The sequence below is a fragment of the Heloderma suspectum genome, chromosome 1 (assembly GCF_057233095.1).
Source record: "Heloderma suspectum isolate Gila_16-S chromosome 1, 16-S_ref, whole genome shotgun sequence".
Taxonomy (NCBI): domain Eukaryota; kingdom Metazoa; phylum Chordata; class Lepidosauria; order Squamata; family Helodermatidae; genus Heloderma; species Heloderma suspectum.
In genome coordinates, this window is record NC_139458.1 from 187,133,890 (window position 1) to 187,151,045 (window position 17,156).

At 40.8% G+C, this 17,156-nt stretch overlaps 2 protein-coding genes across 3 annotated transcripts in view; both read left to right on the forward strand.

The window, feature by feature from the left end:
- Positions 1-4,790, forward strand: part of HAT1 (histone acetyltransferase 1) — a 33,461-nt gene extending 28,671 nt beyond the window's left edge. The window contains exons 9-11 of one of the 2 annotated variants that reach the window (XM_084812823.1): positions 887-1,038; positions 3,077-3,193; positions 4,390-4,790. In XM_084812823.1, the coding sequence (XP_084668949.1) occupies positions 887-1,038; positions 3,077-3,193; positions 4,390-4,557 (437 nt within the window). In that variant the 3' untranslated portion in view covers positions 4,558-4,790. The remainder of the gene's footprint in view (positions 1-886; positions 1,039-3,076; positions 3,194-4,389) is intronic. The other variant, XM_084812831.1, reaches the window with a different exon arrangement.
- A 10,741-nt stretch (positions 4,791-15,531) lies between these two features.
- The window catches only part of METAP1D (methionyl aminopeptidase type 1D, mitochondrial), a 100,609-nt gene continuing 98,984 nt past the window's right edge, over positions 15,532-17,156 (forward strand). The window contains exon 1 of the mRNA XM_084812842.1: positions 15,532-15,588. Within this exon, the coding sequence (XP_084668968.1) occupies positions 15,543-15,588 (46 nt within the window). The 5' untranslated portion in view covers positions 15,532-15,542. The remainder of the gene's footprint in view (positions 15,589-17,156) is intronic.

The window sequence follows — 17,156 nt, forward strand, 5'->3', positions numbered from 1 at the left end:
TGAGAGCATTTAAATTGAGTATCAGTGTCGAGACATCTAATTTCCCATAAACTAGATGCAGATTTGGTAAACTTCCATGCAAATATAGTTATGAAAGTGTTTACTTCTTACATAAGCAAATAGGACTACAATATCTGAATGTTTTGTTTTCCTCCTATAACTATTATCACTTCACTTGACTTGTTGATAAGCATTTGGAGGTAGGTGGAGCATATTTTCAAAGCCAATCTGAAGTTTTCATTATAACCAGTGATTGAATACCTACTTATTCCTCTAAAATGTATGTTGCGTATTAAAGGACATTTCTGAAAGTCTCTCAGAAATGTTTGTCCAAATGTTTAAGAGAAATTAATTCTGAGAATCCTACAGACTATAAACATGGGTCAAGGGCTGTTTATTAGTATGCAACAAACTGAAGTGCAGTTGTTAGGCTGTAATGCTAAAAGCCCATTGAATCCACAGCCTCCTGTTTTGCCATAGCAAATGGCTCATTATTTTTATTTTAGTAGGCTTTGTTATGCATCTAAAGGAGGAGAGAAGGGCAGTTAAATCCAGAGAGTAGAAATTCATATATGTGTTTGGTCTAATTTGCAAAACTTTAGAAAGTAGAGATGGTACTACTTATAAAATGTGTTGTATGTAGAAAATGAGAAATTACTTCAACAGTGATTGTGTGGATACTTCAAATAGAGCAAGATATAAACTAATTGTTACAATTCACAATGTTAAAAATATGTGTGCTTTTCTCTTTCCCAAACTTTAAAAACGTTCAGTAATTATCCACAATGAAATACTGGAGTTCTTAAAAGAAAATTTCTGATAGTATTGGGTTTGGTTGCTTGGAAAGGAAAAAACATGTTCCATAATGTTTGTATTTTTCTTTTAGCTGAAGATCCATCTGAAAACTATGTGAAACTACGAGATTTTGTATTAGTGAAATTATGTCAAGATTTACCTTGCTTTTCACCAGAGAAGCTCAAGCAAGGTTTCAGTCAAGATATGGTAACAGAAGCTCAACAGAAGCTGAAAGTAAATAAGGTATATATATTTAAATATTGTATTGATGTGCGCATCTTATGAATTGCATCTAACATTGCCCTTCTGCAAGCAGGAGTCCTGCTCAAAGAAGGACTTGATCTAACTGAAGACTTTGCTTATAGATGGAGGGGGGCAGCATTTTTGCATATTCCCCTTCCCCCGCATCCCCCTGAAAATCTCCCAGAACAGCGGGGAGAGGGAATTGGTGAAAATTACTCTCTCTCCCACCACCAATTTTTTAGTGGAAGTCTCCCATAGATAAAACGTCCTTCCATTCACAGAAGGGCAGTATTGAATACAAACCTATGTCTAGTACTTTAGTGTTCAAAATTATTAAGGACAAATTTCCTTTTAGTGTCTGGGTTCCCAAAGAACTACTAGTCTTAAGGTAGTCTTTTGAATCCCAGTCAGTGTTTCTAGATCAAGACAAGGCAACACTTGGCTTGCATAAATTACACTATTGTATTTTAGTTATCAAGAGGCAGCTTCAAATTGTACTTCAGCTCTGGCTTCAATTGATTAGATGAAGTTTTTAATCCATACCAATAAGGTGCCACTGGTGGTAATGGATAGAGTTATGCCTCTGAGGAATTTAGGTCACCACTTTTCTAGGGAAAAATAGTTTCAGAAGAGACAGCTATTTGAGGACTGTATAGTTTGCAAAACACCTGAAGTAAGGAGTGATGGGAAAGAAAAGGAACAATTGCTACATTTAGTGGTATTGGTATATTCATGGGTTGCCTTTTGTGCATCTTATTATTTGCCTAGAAAGAAAAATGTGCTATTAAACTTGAAAATACATATTTTTTAAAAGATGGTAAAAGCAGTAGGAGTTCTAAAGCAGGATCACGGTGTTATTGTGAATAACAGCAAGATAAACTAACTATATGTGCCAAAAAAACGAAGCAAGCATTTGCAGCATGCTTGATATAGGCTAGTTCTTTGGTTCAACGCCAAAGAAAAATATTGTCAAACTAGCATAAACTGAAAGGCAACAATTGATAGCCAGTGAGAAACATTGGAAAACTGGGGCCCTATAAAGAAGAGACTAAGGACGGGTATATGTTTCCTTCCAAACGAGTTACCCTCATATGAATGGGCATTTGTTTGCAGCGTCCACTGAGGTGTAAGGTATGGAAAAGTTGAATAATGAAGGTAAAAAGATAGTTGTCCCATAGCAGCAGCAGCTGATTGCGTGAGGAATCATCTTTCTATACGCTGATTTCCTGAGGGGTGCAAAAGGCTGCAGCACAGGAAAAATCACATCGCATTTTGCAATCAGTCTAAGCACCTGGTGTAGCTACCATTGAGTGGTCTTGCACGCATCAGCAGTATATTGGTGCTAGGAAGAACTTCTGAGCGAAGTATCTAAGTATTGGTTGGGTTGGGGGGTTGAGAGAAGAGGGGGATCTCCTGCCCTCTCCCCAGCCTACCAATTGCTGTGGGCCTCCACAAAACCAATCCTGGGGCGGGGGGGGGGTGTAGAGTGAATCGAGAGGCCCACTTTCCTCAGCTTCGAGCAAACATGACATTTGAACAGCTGAGCCTTCTGCTCCCCAGCCTTAAGAAAACACATATACATCATAGGGCAGCAGTAGCATTCCCAGCAGTAGCATTTTCAGGTCTCCAGGCTGGGGGCAGTGGATAAATACTTACAAAGCTATGGATGAAATCCAATTAAGGTGTTCTGCTGACAGAACTATTTCCATCTGCAGAACGAGGAGGGGGAGTGATTCCTTCTCCCCCTTGCAGCCCCCCATTTGCACTTGAAATCTGCTTCAGAGGGTTGAGGGACCTCTAGAGCAGATTTTCATGCTGCAGGGACAGAGAAGGAGAAGGAAGCTCCATCACGTGTGTAGACGGCATTGGACAGTACAATTGTAAAGTGCGTTACCAGAAAGTAATTGGAAGTTAGCTATATCAGGATTAAGGATAGAAGATGGGCTGCACAGCCTTGAAATATATATTCTTAACCTTGTACATTGAGGGCAAGTAGTAGTTCTAGGCCTTTGATCCATTTGCTTCTCCTGTTTATTAGCAACATACAAGACGGGTTTATGAAATTCTCCGATTGCGTGCAACGGACATGGGCAATGCAGAACAATCCAGAAATTACAGATTGGATGTAAAAAGAAGACTGATGGGCCCTTATAAGGTGGCTTTTTATTTTCATTTATATTTTAAAGCTGTTTTAATTGTTTAAAAGCTTGTAACTTAATTGTTCATATTTATTAAATTTGCTCCCATTGTTCAGACTACTTTGTATAAATAGACTTAATTATGGAAATTAGCTAGACAAAGGGAAGGAGAAAAAGGTATTCTTTGCATATTGTACTTCAGAAAAAATCCACAGTCAGTGGTCAATATTTAGAAAGGTCCAGTCGGATATGCAAAGCACTTGAGCTGTGGCACATAGGGTGTGTGTGGTTGCTTTTTCTTCCTGGCAGTAGTCCCTTACATGCCTCATGGGGTGCTGCTCTGGTGAGCACCCAGCCTTCAAGAAAGTTCAAGAGGTAGAAAGTTGTAACTTGAAAGGAAAGCTTAAAAGTCCGCTTGCATGTGGGGGAAGCTGCAGTGCTGTTGGATTTTGGCAGGTAAGAGTGCAATAGTAGATTTATTCTAGGAAAAGATATTAAAACGTTATCTGAAAATGACAGAGAAGGCACAATATGCCCTTCAATCCCCCAAGCAAGTTGTTTTACTAAAAACAAGAAGCAATATTTGGCATAGGAGATATAGAATAGAATTCCACTGTAATTGTTGTTTAATTTAATTGTTATTTTTTGGCTCTTTTTATTGTCTGCTGCTTTTTGTTTGATAATTGTATTATTGCTGTTCTTGTGCTTTTATAGTTTGTAAGTTGCTTCGAGTGACTCCCCTTTTTGAGGGTAAAAGCAAGGTATACAATCTTTAAGTAAATAAGTTCTTTAAGTAAATAAGTCATTAGGTAGAGCTAGAGCAGCCTTCCCCAGTGTGGTGCCCTCCAGATGTTTTGGACTACAACTCCCAACATCCCTAGTCAGCATGTCCAATGGTACAGTGGATTAATTGTATTGAATGCTTTGCAGTATGTATTAGATGCTATTGAAGTTGGAAATAAACCATTGCTTTCTATGTCGGTAGAAATCAGTTCCAGCCCTACTGTTCCCAAAAACTTCTTGTAACTGGTACAGTTAACTAATCAATATATAACTACCAATGTGTAGGGAAATGCACTAGGGTTTTCTGAAAGATCCATTCTTGAGATGTCATGATTTTGAAAGGTTAAATTGCTTTATCTATATCTGTAATAGCAGTGAGATGTGATCATGCTGTTCGTGTGTGTAAATATCTTTTTTGGTTTGTTTTTAGAAAAAGCAAAGAGAAATTGCTAAGATGAGAAGATGTTTGAGACCAGAAGAGTTGACCAACCAGTTGAACCAAATAGATCTAAATTTGCAACACAAACAATTAGAAGAGACCTTCCAGCAGCTTGTTTCAGACTATCGAAGGGTCCTAGAACGGCTTGCTCAAGTCTGAGGAATCTCTGTACCAGTAACGTGCGGATTTCTGTACATTGTGTTGTGAAATACATCCATGATTATTGCTTCACTTCAAACTTTCATGTGACACCTTAAATCAGTTTCAAGATGATTCTGTGGTTTTCTGTGCATTTTGAATATTTTCTATTTTTGTGTTGTAGATTTTAAAAAGCTGTGCTTAGATTTTGGGGCACTTTGCTGAAATAAAAATAGTAGATTAAGATGCATTCGTAGTGGTATGGTTTGAATTTTTGTAGTACTTGGAATTTTTAGCTTGCCTGTTAAGGTGGAGCAGTAGGGGATCAAAGTACAATTGCACAAATATCAATGCACACTGACTAATATGTCCAATAATCTTCAAAGGCAGGTGAAACAAACTGTGGCGTGGATCCAACGGTGCCTTTTGCGTGACTGGAAAATCACTTTTGCTTCGGCAAGGCGGCTTCACCTTGATTTTCACTGCAGTCCCCTGTAACCCATCCTATGCCATTCTTGCAGGGTGGGGTGGGGGCAATCCTCAGAAGCAGTTTTAAGGAAGCTGCAGTGAGGAGTAGGGGGTAGGAAAGTCCCATTGTGCAATTGGCATTCTGCTTGCAGTTCTGTGGACCTAAGCCCATAACTTAAGATGGAGTGGTGCGGGGAGGAACTACCAGGGAATTATAGAGTGTTTTGGAAAGGGATGCAGTGATAACTACATGTCCATAGTACCCAGAAGTTAAATTTCTAAGATAATTTTGTGATTAAGAAACTGATTTGATATTTAGCAGCACAGATGTTAGCCTGGAAGAATAAGCTACTGAAAGCAGTTACTACACTTCCCAAGTTGCTAGGAGCTGTTTCTTAAGGCTAAAATACTATACAAGGCACTTCACTGGATACATAAAAAGACAGTTTGTGGGAAGACTGTACAAGGTTTAAGGATAGGTGATGATGTCTGATTAATATCTTCAACATGTGCTTGAGGCAGTATATATACTTCAACCCCTATTTCAGCAACACATACACATGCACACACTTCAGTCAGAACAAAACATCCTAAAAAAAGTTCTTGGAAATCCTAAACAGCATCACAAAAGTAGTACAATTTGTGGTAAATGCATCTCCATGAAAACTTATGCAGATGAAAATACTAGTTCAGGTATCTTGCTAATGGTCAGGCCTTGGGACTGAACAAGGTACTTGTGTATAAAGGACTTATGCCATGTATGTTCAGATGAATTCCTATACAACTGAACAGGTAAGTGAACAAAGATAATGAATGCAGACTACACATTCTACGTGCTATAAAATTTGTATTCCCTCTACTATAGAATAACATACTGATTTATCTATGCAATTCCTAACTGCAAAACAATATAACTCAAGTTGCAAGATTTACGGGGTAAATTAATAAATGTATAGCTTTAGATGATCGGAAGGTGCCAATTTTAGTGGGGAAGAGCGCTCCATTAATCTGAGGGCTGCAAGTTACTTTTTGAGGTGGCTTTGGTTTTACTATAATGGGGAATGAAAATGATAGCCTTTCCTTGCAATAAGGCCCGTATTTTGAGCCTTTGCTAATATCCACATATCTATACATTTAACTAGATTCTTTAATAGATTGACAGCCCTAAATATACACCAGCTCTCTTGCTTACAGGAGAAAATATAATGGGTTTTAAAAACTAAAAATAACTTAATAGCTCTTCAAAGGCTTATTAAAGTAAGGATGGCTTTATTTATTAGATCAGTTCCTGTTGGGAGTATATTGGACCAATAAAGATACCCATGTTCCTATTTTGCATTTTTCTGGCACCAACATGGCAATAACTTTTAGAGTCCCAATTCTTTCAATGATTCCAAATTAGGCTAGCTAATTACACTGATAACAATACATCTTGAATTGTCAAATTTGTATTAAGCCAAGCTGTTAAATATTTCAAATTTATAATTTATATTTCCCCTATTCTATATGCCTTTTTAATTTTAAGGTTAGGATACTGTCATTTCAAGGAAACAATGGTTTGCACAGACCAAAGTTTAATGGTGATGTCATAGCAAACTATGGTTTGCGCAAATTGGGCAGTGAGTGACCATGAAGGTGAGAAGGGAACATGTGAACCTCAGGCTGACTGCTGATAAATTTGGCTGTGACATCGGAACTTGGGCTCTTACCATCCCCAGACCTCATTAAAAACATTTGCATGCTAAACATATGGTGCCCAGCCTGCAAAACACTGGCACTTCATCAAACAGGAGTTAATGCATTAAAGATAAATTTTGTTTTCATGCAATACACTACACCACTGATGCTACTTATCTAGGGAATTGAGCTATTCCCATTTCTAAATTTTCTGAGACTCAGTTGTCTGTTGTCTTTAAGACAAAATGACCCAATTAAAATGTAATAAAGTAGTTAAAAATAGAAGGGTGGTGCGTGGATCAGGAGAGAGGGGGTGGGGCACAGAGAAAGAATGGAATGTCAGAAAAGGTGTATGCGCACACAAAGGGATAAAAGTCAGATACAGTAAAATGGATCCTCTTGAATCTGCACAATTTTTACATGGGTGCCTCCCTCCCAAAACACTAGGTCTCAGATCACATCTATTTCCATGAACAGAAGCAGAAAAATTACCAATTTCACATTTTCCAGTACTGTGATGGCACAAAAACATGGGTATGAGATGCAGATCATTATGGATCCTTGTTATTTTTACTAGGGATCCCACCAAATACACCATCAAATCATAGGTCACCTCTGAGTCCACCGATGTGTTCTGTGATTTGGATGGCAGTTTTCTTGGCATTCCATGTAAAAATGGAGGAAAAATGTGAGGATCTATGCTTTGGATCCTTGTTCTTGTGCCATGGCAATGTTAGCAAGTGCCTGACTGGTTTTCACTGTACTGTCTACAGACACCAGCATTACCTTTAATTTCATCATGGTTTTGGGAGGACCCCATATAAAAGTCATGAAAATTCAAGATTCTACTGGGTCGGTCTTTTACCCAGACCCCATGGAAAAGCAAAATGTCTGTGGAGGGGGATGCTTTCTCCTTCTCAGGCTGGGGTGGAGTGATCCAGAAGTACTGCAGAAAGAGAAGAGCAACCTGGGGGACACCCATGGCACTTTCTCAAAATTCCAAATGTTTCCATGAGCCCCAAAGAGACTGGGGATTCCATGGTTAGGTCATCTTGAATGTTGCCATTCTTGTCCCTTTGAAATCCTATTAATGTGACTTTTCAGAGGTTAAGATACAGTGATATATCATCTGATATCCTGGCAATTAGAGATGCCAGTACTTAAACTTTAATACAGTATATATAAGTATTTTGCGGGACAAAGTTGTATTTCATATCCAGAAGGAGGCTATTACTCTAGTTATATTTTCTGAGTAAGTCAGTTTTCATTGTGACAGCAAATATAACAAGACAGAACCTGTTGATGGGTCCTGAAGACACTGGCAGTTATTTAGGGACATGTCCTTTGTTCCCATATATTAGAGGGAAAGTGGTTTAACCTTTTGATATTGTCTCCAAAATAGTAATCTTTCAAAGGAAAAACAATATAGACATTGAAATAATTATTTATTGATGCCCCTCCATTAGGGAAACGTACTGGATGAGAACCAAAAATAAGAGCAAACTTGGAAATGTAATGTGATTTGACATAAAAGTCACCCTTGGAGATGATGTCTGTATTGGGGGGGGGGGTTATATAGATTGCTTTGGGCAAAATGATGTAAACATATTTACTATTAATCCAAAGTAGATGACACATTCCAAATCTGTTCCTAGTTCTAGCATTGTCTTTGATTCATTTTGCTATATACATGCACTGGAAAGCAGAGCTGTATGCTGTATGCTGGTGGTATACATCACTTACAGATACAGTTCTTTAGTACTAATTGGGCAACCAACAACTTCAGCTATCAACAAACTGCAAGTTATTTCTTTAAAGCACTGCATTCTCTTCCAGTCCTGGGTTCAGGATGAGAGCCTTCCCTCTGGGACCTCCTTCAAGAACTTCTCTTAGCCCTTCGGCTCTAAGACCAGGTCAGCTTCAAATACTTTAGCTCTCTCTCTTTAAACATTGCCCAGGCAACATTCCATCTTGTTTAGTTCTTGCTTACCTCAGAAATCATAGTGCTTTTTTACATGTTATTTAACGTTATTACACGTGTATTTAACTATGTTTTTAACAGTGGTGTAGTGCTAAATTTGGAAGTGCAGACACTCATCATGGCAGTCCAGACCAGGAGACTATCCAGACCAGGAGACAGTCCAGACCAGGAGACTAAAGTATTTGAAGACCAGGTCAACTTCAAATACTTTAGCTCTCTCTCTTTAAACATTACCCAGGCAACATTCCCTTTTGTTCAGTTCTTGCTTACCTCAGAAATCATAGTGCTTTTTTACATGTTAGAATAGCCCTTTGAAATAAGTCCCATTCATGTGTATTTAACTATGGTTTTAACAGTGGTGTAGTGCTAAATTTGGAAGTGCAGACACTCATCCCCATAGCCACGCCCCCCAAGGAGAGTTCAAATATGCAGGTAGCTGTGTTGATCCGCATCAACAAACCAATTCTACCAGTTTTCATCTCCACCAGGAGCAGGTATTTTGTGAAGCTAATGGGCTTTAAATGCCTATTCAAGACCAAGCCACCCTAAAATAATTTTCATTACAACAGGGATAGTTCACAACTATATATTGTTGCTGGGAAAATCCATTTTCATCCCAGGTGTGAGGATTGCAGCTAAGCTTGGAGGGAACAGGGATGCTCAAGGGAGTAGCAGCCATGTCATTGCACTGCTAATCAAAAGGTCTCAGTGCTTCAACCCTGTGAGGCCTGGCTCCACTACAGCTCGGGTTTTTCACTGATTTGTTTTTATGTTTTAATTTTAATTCTGTATTTTAACTGTATTTATTACTGTCAGTTGTCTTGAGCACTGTTTTTAGTGGAAAGGTGGGATATAAAGTAAGCAAACAAATAAAAACTCAATGGAGCTTACTCGGTGGACTGCAGCTCCATCCCACAAGAATGTTTTCCTGAAATACCACAGAATAAAAAGTGGGGGGGGGACACCCAACAATTTATTAGTATCCAGTTCAACTGGAAGATCTTTTTTAAAAATTGGAATCACTTAACCATCCCGTGACTGCAGACAAAAGCCCAGGGCCTTGACACTGTATTTGCTTTCCATATCATTCATCGTTAAAAAAAAAACAACAACTGGGGGAGAGTCTGGATGGCAGCAGCAGAGAGAGCAAGGCTGTCTCTTTCTGCAGCAGCTGGATCTTTTCTTCTTGTAGTGATCAGGGGAAATGTAATGCAGTTATCGTGTCTCAAATAAGAAGGATGTGCGCCAGCTAAGGCTGCTCTGCGCAGTTACAGTAGATTAGAACAAACAGAAATGAAATCTGGTTCAGTGCGAATGGGGAGAAGATCCAACATCTGCCACCTTTGTTCTAAACACATTGCAATAAACAAAACACCTTGTTTTCAAACTCCCCACCCCACCTTTTGCTTAAAACATAAAGCCAAACACTGAATATTATGAATTTTTAATCACAGTTACTCTAAAATGTGCCAACTGAGTAAAAAAGAGGTGAGGCAGTAAGTGTACAAAACAGATCAGTGAGCGTTCTAGGGCATTTTCTATGTTATACTTATCAATTATCTGAGGGCGCAATCCTATGCTGGGAGCTGTAAGCCTTTTCTCTGTCTAAACATGCATAGGATTGCACCCTGAGAGTGCTTTCTTCAGAAACAATCTGCGGCCATTTTGATAACAAATAGCTAAAGTTATGTGCATTGAGGGAAACAGGATAGATACCTGCTGGATGGAAAGATTATTCGATATGTGCTTATACCAGAAGAGTTGATTATGGCCATCTCTTCCAAATAGTCAAAAATGGGGAAATGTGGAAGGCAGTGTAATAAGGTTAGGCTTTAGCATATCTTGCCCTTCTCTCTTATACCAGACAAAATGACTGCACAGATACCTAAAATGCCCAATCATAAAGTTTTTTCATGAAATGTTACAACACAGGCAGTGACATGCCTGAAAGCAATATTATCTCGCCCGGCCACCCTTCCCCTTTACCAAATATGTGAGGAGTGGCTTACACGATAAAGGAGAGGTATCAGGACTGAAACTTGGCATTAAAAACAGGGTTCAAACATAAGTCCAGGTTCAAATTAAGCTTTGAAAGCATGAGCTTTCTGCTTTTGGTATATACTGTGGTCTAGATTAATGCATTCCTGCATGTAGCTCAGTGGTAGAGCCCCTGCTTTGCATGCAGAAGGTCCCAGGTTCAATTCCCAGCATCTCCAGGTAGGGCTGAAAAAATTCCAGCCTAAAACCCTGGAGAGCCGCTGCCAATAAATGTCAACAATACTGGGCTAGATGAATCAAACGGCTGACTCCGTATAAGGCAGCTTCCTTCAGCTGAGGAGCTGGTGGAACAGCACTTCGTAAAAATAAAATAGTGGGGGGGGGGAGCTTGACTTGGTAGCTCCAATTCTGTTGCTCTGTAAGTCAATTCAACTAACTGGCATCGTGGCTCTGAAAATCTTTGGAGCATATCCTTCTTTTATTTTCCCTCTCCAAAGATAGCAACTTCATGTGCTCTTATCTATCTATGGATGGCCTCTAATGACCACTTGGGATGATGTTCTCCTTTGGTTCTCAATCTCTTGCTCCATGATTGTTCTTTCTTAATTTTCTTTCTTCATTTTAGTAGCCCATGATGAATTCTTCAGTGTTTACATTCACATGTCACTGTATGTCGTGAATTCTTCTCCCTGGAACTATAATGAAATTTGGGGTTGGTCTAGATGATCTCCTAGAGAGCCCTTCCAGCTCTGTGATTCTTGATGCTAAAGGTGCTTCCAGAGGGATGGCTCCTCTCACCACCAACCAAAAGGCATTGTGCAGCTATTCCACCCTTCCCTCCATAAAGGATTTTCTGTGGTAAGAAAAAAAGAAGTGGTGGGAAAACACAGGAGGGTTACAAATGGAAGATGACAATGTCAGGGCCTACCCTACATTCCAGAGGAGGCTGGTAGCTCCAATTTTGGTGGGGCAGAGCTTCCATTCTGAGTTTTAGTTACAACCAGCCAGAAGTCTAAAGGAGCTATCCAAGGTACTGGACCTATTTGGGGGATAGGGTCCAGCACCTCAGATAGCTCCTTTAGACTCCCGGCTGGTTGTAACTAAAACCCCAGATGGAATCATACTCTCACCGAAATTGGAGCCACCAGCCTCCCCTGCTAAACTCCATGAATACGGTAGAGGGATGGCACAATAAAAGCCTTGTCTGGAAACATCCTCAGAGTAGAGCTATCAATGTGGGTGGTGCTGAGGCAATGCCTCTTAAGATGTGACAAAAGGTGGTTGATAGTCTATCCTAACCCAAGCCAAGGAAAGGGAATGTATGTATACCTTGACACACAATATACAACAACCAAAGAAGCCAAAGATATCCCAGTATTTCCACAACTTCAAATGTAATGTAATAAAATACTGAGCACAAAATTTATTTAAACTATGGGCACAATCCCCAATTATTTAAAAAGCACAACACAAAAATCAAAGTCTGTACAATACAATGTAACAGGTTCTCACAGAGCCCAGCACAGGTTACATAGGAATGAAAAAAAAAATCAATATATAGCCCATAAGATGAGAATGATGGGTTAGTAGTTCATATAACTTCTTGCTGGATGCTCATGGAATTGGTGAACGGAATGTTTTACCATTGGTGCATGTACTTTTCTTGTTCTGATGCAGCTTTTATGTTCCCCTATCAGTGCCCTTTTGATTGCTAAAAGACCGATACTACGATACTGGAAGGATAAAAGCTCACCACCCATAATGCAATGGATTGAAGACTTAACAATGCTAGCAACATTTGAAAGAGTGGTATATAGGTGTAACTTGCAAATGGACTTATATGTGGATACTTGGTCTACTTTTAATGAAGTTTATGTATAATCTATATCTCCACCTTTTGTTTTACTCTCTTCAGAATATTGTAGTAATTCGAAATGGAAGGTTTTAGAATATTGTTATAATCATTTTTCTTTTTGGTTTTGTTACGTTGCTTCTTTTTCTTTGTTTTGTTTGTTGAAATTCACAATAAAAATTTTGGAAGAAAAAAATAACACAGTGCCACCTAGACGTTATGTATTGGGAAAGCAGGAAGTGCTCGGATCTCAATTCTGCAACAAAACCAAAAGTAGATACAATGGATTAACAGCCTCGTGTAAAAAAGCTACCTTAGAAAAATATGGTAATTGTTTGCCCTAGTGTATGATGACTTTCCCCCTAAGTAGCCAGCCTGGCTCAAGCAAAGTACTGATCTTTCAGTAAATAGGATTGACTGGCTTGCAATTATTTAATGTCCTGAGTTTGTTTCAGAAAGTCACATTTTGCAAGGCTGTTTGAGAGCACCATTTCTGTTCTGGTGGCATGTGGTGTTGCCATCAACCAGCAGCTTGTAATCTGTGCTTAAGAAATGGCAAACTGCTCTAGGTTAGCTGGTTACCAGAGCTGTCAAGATCCCCATGTTCTTTTTTGTGCTCTAGGACTCCATTTGGCCAGGCTGAAGTTGCCCTTAGTGATACAACCACCTGTGTATGTGTTATCTCAAGATGTCTCTAGCTCCGAGCTCAGAGTAAGGGTCAGTTAGTTGGACTGAATGATCTCAGCTGCGTTCCTGTGGGAACTCTACCCCCCACCCCCACCTTCCCGGGTTTTGGGAACACTGTTCCAGCCAGCCTGTGATTGGCTAACAGAGATTTCCTTGGAGTTGTCAGGGGCTTGAGCATAAAAGCAGGGTGGCTTTGGCCTTGCTTCTGGTTTGGCGCTCTGAGCCGCACCTTTTGGGCCCTGTTCTATGTGACGACCCATACTTAGGTACATATGAACAGTTGTGGGTAATTTGTTATTCTCTGCCTAAAGTGTGGTTTTCCAAAGGTTACTCTGGTGCTTTTATGCCTTATTTCCTTTCCCCCTTTCCTTATGTAAATAAACAACGCCTACCTCAAGAGTTGTATGTTTACTTTCTTCCAAGTAAGCCTTAGTACTAAATTCAGAGCCTTTTGTTTGGGCTATTGCTACTATTTAAAGTTCCAGGCCTAGGGCTTGAAATAGAGGGCACCAGCTTGAAACAGAGGGTGCCTAGGAGTGTCCTGTAAGGTCTGAGAGTTCCCTAGCTCTGGCTAAGGTGGACATAAGGGGCGATGGCAGCCTACCTTGGTAATTGTTTGTCCCTGCCTACACAACCAGGAGTGAAGGCAACCTCCCTCCCTCCGTTCACTGCAGTGGTGCAAAAAAGTTCATCTGCCACCTTACCACATTTCTATAGAATACTTGAGTGTCTCTCAGTCATGCTGCAGTATGGCCTAAAGATGGAGCACAACTATTCAGCAAGAGGTGTGTGTGTGTGAGAACTATCATTCCTGCTGCGGCTGCCACCAGAAGAAAATTTCACTCCTATGCTGGTGGTAGAACCAGCACTGCTGTGAGGGAAAAGCCCACCCCTTCCTCCTTGGTTTGCTGTAGCAACAGCGTTGCAACCACAAAGGCCCTACCGTGCTGATGATGCTCCTAGGCTCTGCAGGGCCTAGGGCAGCCTTCCCCAACTTGGTGCCTTCCAGATGGTTTGGACTACAACTCCCAGCATTCCTGACCACTGACCATGCTGGCTGGGGCTGATGGAAGTTGAAGTCTAAAACATCTGGACTGCCCCAGGCCCTACAGAGCCATCAAGAAGAGCTGCTGTGAGCAGAGGAAAAAGACTTTCCCCCTCTCCTTGCTGTGGCAGGATCATCAGCACATCTGGCCCTGTCCCCTTTGCTTTCTCTAACCTTGGGACTGCCCTGTGCCCTTAGCCCGGCCCACTGCTGTAATGCGACCCCCGACCCTTCAAAAATCCCCCCCTCAATTTACCACCCCATGTATTGAGTTCCAGTAGCGACTGCTGACCTAAGGCACACTTTATTCAACAGTGGTTTTTTGCTTCACTTTTTACTTAAGTCACACTTTCCTCAACTCGTCTTTTTTCCTCCCCAAATAAAGGTGCTTAGAATTTCAGCTCTGGGCCCCCAACTAGACAATGTGACTGATTTGGAGCTTCTATGCCGAAGGAAAGTTCATTGAGAATGGCAGCTGCAGCGTGTTGTCATTTGTGTACCAAGACTGTCTTCTAGTTGTTGAAAATTGATTCCTGCCACGCAGCAGTCACAATGGCGCCATTAAGGAACGTGAGATGCTAGGCATCTCCGCTTGTAAACAAAAGGACAAGATTTTATTTGTATTTCTTCTTCTTCTTGTTCTTAACCTCACTCATCCTCCCTTAAGTAAGTGGTTCTGCAAGCCAAGTACATAAAACACAAGTCAAGGGCTTCCTAAAAAGGCAAACGCTACCCAACGATAGGATTCAATCACCCTCAAAAGTCTCTGGGACAAGTGACGCTGCCTTCCACGAACGGATCTTTCCTGTCTGCTCGCTGTTGAGTATGGAGACTCCACGTCCGGCGATCTGGAAATCCTTTTCACTCGCGTGCCTTTTAAAGCAAATTAAAGCGGATGATTTCAATCTTTTACATACAATAATCCTACTAAGAATCCGGAAGAGCTGGAAGAGGGCAACTGTCAGATTTTGCAGCAGTGTATATAAAACCACCTCAAGTTTGTTCCAAAAGCTGAACGATTTTCATTCAACTTGGCGTGGGGCTACTTTTTTGGCGGGGAGGCGGCCTTTCAAACGACCTGGCTTGCTAGCGCAATGGGGGAATTGCGTCCAGGCTGCCTGTGCCGCGGGGCAAAGCTTTGGAGAGGAGGGGACGCTGCTGGGGGGAATCCGACTCGGCCCTTCTTCTCTCCCCGTCCGGTACCTTTTTTGCTTTTTCGCCCTCCGGGGCAAGTCGTCACCTGCCCCTCAAGAACGGGTTAATACGCGCGCCCACGTGACCTACCGCGCCTGTCCAAGATGGCGGCGCCCAGCGGTAGTGTTGGCGTGCTGCGGCTGTTCCGGGGTAAGTGCATTCTATGGGCTGGATCAGGGATGAGCTTGAAAAAACGTCTCCAAGAGCGAGGAGAGCGGAAGACTTGCAGGCTATCTTACGAGACGGGTTGAGAGAGAGAGAAGAATTGCGCGTGCATCTCTCTCTCTCTCTCTCTCTCTCTCTCCATAGAGAGGAAAGTTGCTTCGCTTTTTGCGTGTCATATGTAATTATAATTCATATTTAGTTCCCTGCTCCTTGGGCAGGGGGCATTTGTCGTATTACATAATGGGAAAAAGATTCCCCCTCAAAACCCTTTATTCACATTAGTGCTATGAATTCAGAGAGTCCCCGGCTGGGATTCCCACTTTCTCTGCTGGGGTGGAGTTATGGGGAGCACAGTTATTCCAGGACATCGCACCGAAAGAAGGTGTCATAATCAATGTCCGCTTGTCCAGAACATTAAAGCTGTATTTTAAATCTGGCAGTTGTATCCTCCTAAGCACCCCTGTGCTGTTGATGGTATTCATTTCAGGAAATGATTGTATGTAGCTTGCACATATTTCTTCTGCTTTGTTATATAAATCGAACATACAAGGCTGCCTTATTCAGGGTTGGACAATTGGTTCATCTTACCTAGTATTCTACTCCAACTGGCAGTAGTTTTCCAAGGTGGACCTGAGTCCTGGAGATGCTATGGATTACAGGTGATACTTTGTGTATGCAGAGCTTTACCTCTGGACTGTTTTTTTTCCTGCTGGTGGCTATTGTATTAATATAGATGCAGTACTTTATTGGTGGGTATCCTTGGTTCTGTCTGGATTAAAGCTTCTGATGTGCATAAAATAACTTTTTGTTTAAACTGTTTGTCAAATTATTGCTTGAAGTGGATAGCTCCGGGTATGATTTCTAATGAGAAGTGACAAAACCTAACCAACCATTTTCAACTTGATGAGCTGATCTAGTGTTGTTGAGGCAAATAGTCTCCCATGGCTGATATTACATTAAATGGTATGGTCTTTAAAGTAAGTAAATCAAGTTTGGAAGAACATATTCTTTGGGAGCTCAGCTATGTGTCAACCACTAGAAAAGCCAGGGAATGGTCTTTTGTGTAACTCTGGCAAAAATATGTGCATACTTCATCAAAGGCACAATTAGTACAACTCCCTGCATGCCCCAACCAGCATGGCTGGCTGGGGCATGTAGGGAGTTGTAGGTTTCTTCCTGTCTAAACGGCCATAGGATTGCACCCTAACTTAATTTTCTGAAAAAGGAACTTGAGCAATTGTGAGGATTGTGCTGGTGGAATAATGAACATTTTAATTTTAAAACAAAGGATGATGAGAAATGCATTCAAATGTCTCTCTGTGGAGACAGAAATATTTAACAGCACCAGAAATACTTAAAAGCACCTAAAATTCAAAAATGAGTGGCGATTGTTAGGAATTGCTTAACAATTGAGAAAAATGGAGACTGTATTTATAATTCTTATGGGAGCAATTCTTTAAAATGAGTGGCAATTCGTAATAATTTCTAACCTATTTTGCTGCTGTATTTTGCACTATATTTTAAATCCTATGGCCCCAGTCCATACAAAGTTA